The 10,008-nt window shown below is 40.3% G+C and overlaps 1 protein-coding gene across 1 annotated transcript; it reads left to right on the top strand.

Moving 5' to 3' along the window:
- Positions 1–637: 637 nt before the first annotated feature.
- cavin4b (caveolae associated protein 4b) lies at positions 638–9,400 on the top strand. The gene is made up of 2 exons (XM_080209905.1): positions 638–1,552; positions 5,264–9,400. The coding sequence occupies exons 1-2, from the start codon at positions 1,139–1,141 to the stop codon at positions 5,882–5,884; spliced, it is 1,035 nt and encodes a 344-aa protein (XP_080066031.1). The 5' UTR covers positions 638–1,138; the 3' UTR covers positions 5,885–9,400.
- Positions 9,401–10,008: the final 608 nt, after the last annotated feature.

Genomic DNA, 10,008 nt, shown 5'->3' with positions numbered 1-10,008 from the left:
CTTCCCCCTCTAATGCCTAAAAATATAACATTAATCTACTGTTTACATTCTCAGTGGAGAAACTTTCTATTACTCACTTTCCTGCAGTGACATATTTCCCCTACTTAATTGTAAATTCTAATTTACTCTATAAATTCATTTCTCTGAAGTAATTTTCAATTCCAATCATTTCTAAAGAACCCTACGCCAAAACAGACACATTCTCAAGAGGATTTGGTGTAAATTTGTAGTGATTGTCAATAGATTTGTATGGTAGCTAGATGGGCCAATGGAAGAGGACACAATGGGTATTATAACAAAGTGAAGCAGGCATAGATCCTAAAAAATTCATTTGTTTGAATAAATAATTAGTAATTCTGTGTGTCATCATTTCCATTAGATTTTTAAAGAAAAGGTTGAAGTCGGGATTTTAAGAAGGATGAATGGCAGTAGGCAGAGAGTTACTTTAAAGTAGGTTAGTAAATATCATGTAACCCTCTGGTTCTGTGGAGATATTTTCCCCATTGTCCCTGACTCCTTAACCTGCCTCTAACCTGTAAAGACATGGCAAAGTTATTTCCTTTATATTTCAGCTACGTTATGCAAGCTGATAAATTCAGCTTAAAAACCATGAAAATTGTTAAAAAACACAATACAGAAAGAAGCATGTTTGTGCATTATTAAATTCACAGTTTGATTTCTGATATGTGTATATCTGTATTTGTTAAACTCTGCCTAACACCTTGTTCTATAAACTAGTAGTGGTGACCAAAATAAAAAGGCAGCTATGTACTGCGGTTAAAAGAGCTGTAAGATGAGATTTCAGATTTCACTGAAGGAGGACAGCTGTTCAGTCACCAGTGTGAGAGTGAAAAGGTATTTTCCACACTCAGGGTTAGAATCCATCTTCGTGCACCCAAGCATTCAAATAATTCAAGATGGATGCATGACAGCCATAAAACATGGGCGGCTTCCAGAGGTAGGTGGAGTCACACAGTGCCCTTTTAATCTTGGATCATCTGTGAGAATGGCTGGTTGATGAATCACTGCCAGCACAGTGTGGGACACAGCATTGGTTGTGGCCCCTCTAGCCCACGCTCGCACAAAGTTCATGTTTTAAATTAGACACACGAGGAGAGCTTTCTGAACCGCCAGCAGCATGGCTGAGGAACGAGTGTATTCAGATTCGAGCAACCTTGCTTTTGAAATGGCCAACAGCGCTACAGGTGAAGGGGAGGCTGCCCCGCTTGACCCATTAACAATATTAACTCTCCTGGAGAAAGTGGCCGGGATTGTTGACAGCGTTAATGAAACTCAGCGGAAAATGGAGCAACAGCAACTGGAAATAGAGAACACCGTGAAAGAGATACAAATCGATGTGGCAAAGCTCAACAAGGCTCACTTGACTACAGATACCACAGTCGGCAAGTTGCTAGTGAAAACGCAGAAGATCAACGCTAATGTTAAAGATGTGAGACAACGGCTGGATAAAACGAACGCCCAGGTCAAAAAGGTTGAAGGAAACCATCATGAGCTGCTCAAAAGGAATAAATTCCGTGTGGTCATATTTCAGGTAAGCTCTGTTTCAAATGGTAACTTTAGCTGTTGTCATGTTGAACAAATTTCCTTTAAAAATTTTACTTGGTATTAAAACTATGAAGTATGGAAGAAGTCACAGCAGCTACTGAGTTAGCTATTCTGAGATCAACTTTATCCAGCATGGTATTTGTTAATGTATTCAGTCTATGCTGTTTTGCTGAAGGCAGGACACCTGTTAAATGTTGTGAAATCATATGATCCACAAGCAAATCCTTTTTCCTCTTTTATGTGCCAATGTTCTGAAGTACAATAGATGCTGTTTAAACAAAATGACTGAAACAACAGATCATTTTGGGGTAACAGATGCAAATTAATACAACAGAGCAAGGTAGTATTAATACACCAAGAGGCCATGTGCCATCTGCTTGAAGACTAATGGCTATGGAACAGCAACTATTTGCTGTCCCCGTGAAAAATAATATGCAGAGAGTGATACTGTGTATTTGGCCTTCCAACTCACACCACAGGTTTAGTTTTGAAAAGACTGGAGTTTGCGAATAGATGAATACCTCAAAATATATTTAGAAACTTGACAATGTCACACGCCAATATATCTCATACGCTGTTGCAACATAATTAGCAACAATGGAACATGCTGCCGTCAACATTTATTTAGGAGCTACTTTAACATCTTTGCAGATGAGTCTGATGAGATGAATGTTCTCATATACTGCATACTGTGCCACCGCATAGCAAATGGATGTAGAATGTTGTAATAACAGACAACTCCAGTAGTTACCTCTAATTTAGTATCATTTACTTCTAGTCTGTTTCAGTGGCAGACAATTAAAGAGGATGAGGGAACGATATCTTCCAACTCCATTTAGCACAGTACATTTTAAAAAATTATTGATATTTCTATGCGGTTTTCCCCTTCACTTGAAGACATTCATACTTTGTTAAAGAATGTTGCCTTTGTGGCAGTTTATCTCAGGAACTGCCCTCCACATGGCTATCAGTCATTTGTAGGCTTGGTGTTGGCAGGCAAAGGTGATGGGGGAGGATGTTGGGTACAGGCCTAATCTTGACCTCATCTAATATCCATGCATATGTAACTCCAGCAGGAGTTAGAATCAGCAGCAGCAGGCAGGCTTGAAATAAAAACAGAAAATGCTGGAAATACTCAGCAAGTCTGGCAGCATCTCTGGAGGGAGAAACGGAGATAATATTTCAAGCCAATGACCTTTTGTCAACTAGGCCTCCCTAACTTTTTTGCTCCTGTAACTCAGGACACAGAGACCAAATTTAAATATCTCACCACTACCTCAGATAACATAAGAACATAAGAAATAGGAGCAGGGGTAGGCCATCTAGCCCTTCGAGCCTGCCCCGCCATTCAATAAGATCATGGCTGATCTGTCATGGCTCAGTTCCACTTTCCTGCCCTCTCCCCATAACCCTTAATCCCCTCTCTTATCAAGAACCCATCAACCCGCTTCTTAAAAATATTTAGCGAGGCAGCCTCCACCACTTCAACGGGCAGAGAATTCCAGAGATTCACCACCCTTTGAGTGAAGAAGTTCCTCCTCAACTCCGTTCTAAACCGCCTCCCCTTTATCTTGAGGCTGTGCCCCCTAGTCCTACTGTCTTTTTTGAGCGGGAAGAGTCTCTCCATCTCTATCCTATCCATCCCATTCATCATCTTATACGTCTCAATGAGATCTCCCCTCATTCTTCTAAACTCTAACGAGTACAAGCCTAGTTTATTCAGCCTCTCCTCATAGCTCAACCCCCTCAACTCCGGTATCAGCCTAGTAAACCTCCTCTGCACTCCCTCCAAGGCCAAAATATCCTTGCGCAGGTACGGCGCCCAAAACTGCACACAGTACTCCAGCTGCGGCCTCACCAATGCCCTATACAGCTGCAGCAAGACCTCCCTACTTTTATATTCAATCCCCCTCGCTATGAAGGCCAGCATCCCATTCGCCTTCCTGACCACCTGCTGCACCTGCAAGCTGGGTTTTTGCGACTCATGCACAAGGACCCCGAGGTCCCTCTGCACCGTCGCCTGCTGCAGTTTTTCGCCACGTAAGTAATAGTCCTTCCTACCATTCTTCCTACCAAAGTGGACCACCTCACACTTGCCAACATTAAATTCCATTTGCCATTTCCTGGCCCATTCGCCCAGCCTATCTAGATCCTTCTGCAGACTCTCCACACCCTCCGCACAATTTGCCTTTCCCCCAATCTTGGTGTCATCAGCAAATTTCGACACCCTACACTCGGTTCCCTCCTCCAGATCATCTATATAAATGGTAAATAGCTGAGGCCCCAGCACCGACCCAGCTCAGTGCAATGCAGTGACTAAACTCATTTGTGATATTCTTTATTTCAACTACTTATTGGATACAGTTGCTGAGCCACTGGAAGGGGCGGGGCAAGAAAGAATGTTCCCAATGGTGGGGGAGTCCAGAACTCATAGAATCCCTACAGTACAGAAGGAGACCATTCAGTCCATTGAGCGTGCACTGACAACAATCCCCCCCAACTCCATAACCCCACATATTTACTATCTCATCCCCTTGAGGACAGGGTCAATTTAGCATGGCCAATCAACCTAACCTGCACATTTTTTGATTGTGGGAGGAAACCGGAGCACCCAGAGGAAATCCACAGACATGTGGAGAATGTGTAAACTCCACACAGTGACCCAAGCTGAAAACTAAACTTGGATCGCTGGCGCTGTGAGGCAGTAGTGCTAACCACTGTGTCATCCTGGCTTCCCATTAGGGGTCATACTTTGAGAATAAGAGGTAAACTTTTTAGAACTGAAGTGAGGAGAAATTTCTTCACCCAGAGGGTGGTGAATGTATGGAATTCATTGCCACAGAATGTAGTTGAGGCCAAAATGCCTGATTTCAAGAAGAAATTAGATATAGCTCTTGGGGCTGAAGGGATCAAAGGATTTGAAAGGAAGAGGGAATCACGATAATGAACTCGATGATCAGCCATGATCAAGATGAAGTGCGGAACAGGCTCAAAGGGCCGAATGGCCTATGCCTACTTCTAGTTTTTATGTTCCAATTGAATAATTTCAGTACGTTTAAAAAATGCATCTGTAGGAATAGAAACAATTAACTTGGTGCCCAGTTTACTTGTTGTAGTATTTGTCTATGTCAAACACAGACAATTATTTACTACCATGTGATCCATTATTAAACATGATTGCTATGGTAACTGAGGGAATGATCAGTCACTCATTCAGTAATCATTAGGGTCCTAAAATTAAACTTTGGGATACAAATGTGCAGGCACTTTATGACAGATATCCCTTCCTGTTATTTTGCAGTGACATTAATACATCCATAAGTTCGAGGGGGTAGTTTCAGCATTGCTATGCCGGCATCCGACAATGCAATCTTAGGATCCTTGAGAATTGTTCTATCTTGCAAAAGTAAAATGTTGATCAAAACATCAATGCTACAGAGAAATCGAACATCATTACAACAGACAGCTCAAAAACGATCGACAGAATAGTGATGTTACAATGGGGACACATAAAAAGGTTTCCACAGAGAAGCTGATAGAAAGTTAGCTCTTGTAATTGTGCCAGAGTTAATTTCTGTGTACGGATACTGGTGAAGGAGAATGTTAATAAAATTATCTGTCATCTTTACACTGAAAAGAATTAACATGCTACAGGACAGAAACCCAGAAATAAAAATTACATTTTGTGCCTTTGCAGGAAGAAAATGAGATGCCTTCCTCAGTGACCTATAAAAATCTTCCTCATGAAGGGAATGTGGCTGCAGCTGAAGGAGAACACCTTGCAACAGCATCCGGCCCACCGCCAGACCTCTCCTCCGATGAAGAATTTGTTTACAATGAAGAAACCGCAGCTGCACGGCTCAAGAAGTCTGGCATGAAGCGGGTGGATAGTCTGAAGAAGACCTTTTCGAGAGAAAACATGCAGAAAACCAGGCAGAACCTTGGGAAGCAAATGAATCGGCTCAGTAATACAATCGTCCCGCCGGACCGGAGGGAGAAGATACGGATTTCGGGAGAGAGGCTCAAAAAGTCCATTGTTGACTCCAAGCCGTTTCACATGAATATAAAAAAGAAAAATGAAAGAAGCGGGGCGGAAGGACAAGAAGGTGCTGTCAAAGGTGTGGGAGAAAGTTCCAAAGGCGAGGTCACAGGAACGGAAGCGGCTGCACCTGGAGCAGCTGAAGCTGGTGAAGACAGCCACCCAGCAACGGTTACAAATGTTGCCAACACAGAAACGGTTGTAGTAACAATGGAAACAAAGGGTGACGAGGTGATACCTGCAGCGGCAGAGGTGAAGCAGAATCCTGAGTTCAGCTAAAGAAAGACTTAAAGCTGCTCTACTTAATAGTCATAGAACATCCTGGTATCAAAATTGTGATTTTAATACATCTATAAATGTTCCTGTACATCAAATCAAACTTGCCTGGTTTAATTACTTAGATTTTTTTAAATTTGGCCATTGTTTTTTGATGAAACATTACCTATTCTCATGTACAAAGTGCTAGTCCTGTCATGTGCACCCTGCTAGCAGGCTGAACTGGACCTCAGATGACCGTGGATCAGTCTTCTGCATATTTCGTTCTCCCCCCGATAGTTGTAGAAGTGAGTCCAGTGCAATTGTGAAGGATTAGCAAGAGGTTTACTATCTGGAAAACAATAACTAAAATGCGGGAAGAGTTTTGTTTTTAAGAGCAGACCTACAAAGGAGGACAGCATCATTTAATTTTGTATTTGAATCTTAAGGTTTCATTCTGAATTGGGCTGTTGAGTGGTACAGCTTTAGTTCTTGTCAGCCTCTCAGCTATCATTGCATAGCATTTATCAGGATCATTTTGCTGTCATAAAGCCATGTAGAATTGCAAGAGGATGTTTAAAAGAATCTTACTTGCCTGTTGTCAGTTTTGTAATTGAAATACTGAGTAATCACTGTTCAGGACTCAGAATAAGTGAAATGAAAAGATGCTAAGTATTGGGCATATTTGAGCATACAAATGTGGCATTAGACAATAACATTGTTCTATAAAAATCCATGGACACTCACCATATTCCAGCCCACAGGGAAGTTGCTATATCCTCTGTAATTATGTCACTGTGTGGTTTAGAAATATGTTACTACAATGTGAATATCTTTCTAAACCCTATAGCTGCGCAAAGCAAATCAAAATAATTCAAGTACGTGCTTTATTTGGAGTATTTTACAAATACTCTCGAATACAAATATTTAGCTAAAATGAGCATGCAGTTGAAGTGTGTATCCTGCGTATTCATATTTGTATCTTTAGTTAGTTTCAATTTGAATTAGAAGTGTCACTGTACATAAAAAATTGTGTGATTTAGTTTAATATTCTTTGGTGTACTTTTCATGTTGTCTTTTCCCTAGCTTTAATTGTGGTGTGCATGTGCAATACTCACCAGAGCGATGTGTTTAGCTTTGGGGTGTTTCCGGAGTTATTTGTAGAAAGCATAAAGTCATGCAGTTGGATCTTTAAGTGAATAAACATTTAGTTTGGGCAGATTCATTCATAATCCTTACATGAACAAACTCATTTGTTATTCTTACATGTGCAGATTCATTCATCATCCTTACATTTACATTCATAGTCCATAGCACCTTGAGAGTCATTTAGTTTATACATTTGCTGCAAATTTGGCACAGTGGACAGGCGCCTGAATTTATTTTTCCGCTTCCTTCCTTTTACCTCCACCTCTTCTGGAGGTGGTGACTCCTGCTAAACTGTTGACCCATGGGCGCTGGAAGCCTGCTGGTATTTTAGTCAAGCAGTTGGCTGGGAAGAGAGGAATCACAACAAGCCCAGCCCTGTCCTCACCCATTTTCCATTCAAGCAGAATTTCCAGCAGGAGTCACTGGATAGAATCAGGAGCGGGAATCCTGGCTGTTTTCCCCTTCCTAGCTTAGGAATGCTGAAGCAACTTCATGAAAAATTGCTGTGCTTTCTAACACTTGCCTTCAAGATCGATGGAAAGTATTTGCTCAAATTTGTCGTATTTTCTTGCTTTCAACTCTGTCTGCCCTACCTTACAAGTCTTACATTTTATTCCAGTCTTTAGCTACCTAACACTACACATAATGCCCCAGTTAAATGACGAACAGCTATCCACTCCATGTTTGTTCTGTAGTAACATGCGCACACTAGTTGTCTTTTATCCCTGTGGAGAAATGTCTGTTGAGGAGAGCCTGAGAGAAACAATTCACTAAAGTGTGATCTTCAAATACAATCAAGTGTCCTCCATTTTTGATGGCATTGGTACCTTAATATACTGCTAACTTGGCCAAAATTTACAAATCATGTTTGATACAATATAGCTTTTATATCACATACAATGGATTTCTTGCATCCCAGTCATGTTATGGGATATTCTGAAATTGTATTTTGATGTTACCTTTTACCCCAATTCACAATTGTCCATCGGATTTGCCCCAAAGGATTAGTGAAAAAAATAATCATCAGGTGTGCAGGATTTTTGTTTGTAAATTGTCTGGGCTGTCTATATATGTGTGAAAAGGACTTACCTTTGTGTAGGTTGTACAAAATCTTAAATCAGTTCGTGTTAAGTTGGCCCTCAGCCATTGCTAACAGTTACAATCTGTAAATTGTACTATCAGTGCACAATAGCTTTAACTTGTCACGTCAGTAGTGGTGACAACATGCAGGTTCCTGCACTTGGAAGCTGGTTCGAAGCCTTGAGAATGTAGGACAGGATTTGGAATATTGCTGCGACAGCAGAAAGCAGGATCAAAGCTGGATTAAAAAGCTAAAAACGCAATGGGGGAAATAGCAAGGTGAAAGAAATTGTATGTGAAAGAAAAATGGAGAAAGAAAGAGGTAAGATCTTGACATAAAAAGTAACAACAATAAAGATAAGTTACCGATAAAAGGTAACAATTAAATGTTGACATTTCTAATGGACAAAGAAAGGAAGGAAAGCAGAATTTCATTTTATGGTGAAGATATAGATTTTCATTTCAGAGAGGCTATAAAAGTGATACACAGATATCATGACCTTTCTGTAGGTTGAGGCTAGTCTAGTTTGTGTTTCTCTATGTACATTTCATTGTTCTTAAACGCATTCCTTCCCTGCATCTAAAGGTAGAAAATATAGATCAGGGTTGATGTGATACTCATAGGTTCTCTTGTGAAATGTTGCATATAGATATAACTGGTCCCCACTGAATGAATGCTACAAAACACCCAAATATATAATTTGGATCTTTGCATATTAGTTAATGCATTGTTACTTTCATAAACACCAAGATATCAACATCCAGGGAATCAAAGAGGTGAAAGCTTCCACAGACCTACTTACCAGGGGCTGTGATTAATTTATACATGTTAGTGATGGTCTTGAAAGCCAGCTCTGCTACTGCATGAAATGTAACGCGGAAGTGGAACATGGAACAAAACCTTACAGTTGACTGACATGTTATGGTAATCAGCAGAATTTCTGATAGGGGAATATTTACCGGAGTGAAGCTGACAAAATGTGAACTGGAAATGCTTAGTAGAATGTGACAGAGGCAAAGTCTGGGTATTAATAGAGCTAAATACAATTCCTCTATCAATTTCTACCATTTTATCCATCAACACTTTGTGAAGTAACATTGTACATGTAAAATATTTTAAAGCTTTTCATTATATTTATTGTTACCACGTTAATGCAATTAGAGGCTGGAAGTTAATTTGTCATCTGGAAGAATAAATCTGATTGCCTTATTCCCTTCTAATTATTGCCCTTTGGTGTTTATACTTATTGTTATTTTGGTTTTGGATGCAATTTATGTACATTAACTCAATAAAGAAAAGAATACACAATTTGCTTGTCTTGGGTATTCAAGATTTTTGCTTTTGCTTATTGTCATCATATTAAGTTCATTAATAGAAATAGCTGCCCGCTGTAAATTTTACCACACTAATTTCCACATGTTCAACACAAGCATTTTCAAGTTAGTAGATTGGAATTTCCTCAGGAATTGGTGTGTGTGGGGATAGAGAGGAATTCGCCTGAGTTGTTGCTTAGATTGTTTTCTTTAGAACTGAGGCTGCTAAGGGGGGACGTGAGTGAAGTGTGTTCAGATTATGAGAGGTACGGACAGGGTGAGTAGGGAGCAGCTGTTCCACTTGATTGAGAGGTCAATCACGAGAGGACATAGTTTAAGGGAAAGGGGCAGATGATTCAAAGGGGATTTGAGAAAAGATATTTTCACTCAGAGGGTGGTGGGAATCTAGAATACGCTGCCTGGGAAAGTAATGGAAGCCAGAAACCATACAACATTTAAAAAGTATTTGGATGAGCACTTGAAATTCAAGGATATGAAACAAGTTCAGGAAAATGGGATTAGTGCGCCTTTAGTGTTAGTTATTGTCAGTGCAAACTCAATGGCATTTTCTGTGCTGCATGTCTCTATAATTCCATGTCAGAAGC

This window comes from Carcharhinus amblyrhynchos, chromosome 2 (assembly GCF_965287045.1).
Source record: "Carcharhinus amblyrhynchos chromosome 2, sCarAmb.v2.hapA, whole genome shotgun sequence".
Taxonomy (NCBI): Eukaryota; Metazoa; Chordata; class Chondrichthyes; order Carcharhiniformes; family Carcharhinidae; genus Carcharhinus; species Carcharhinus amblyrhynchos.
This window is presented reverse-complemented; position numbering and strand designations above follow the sequence as displayed.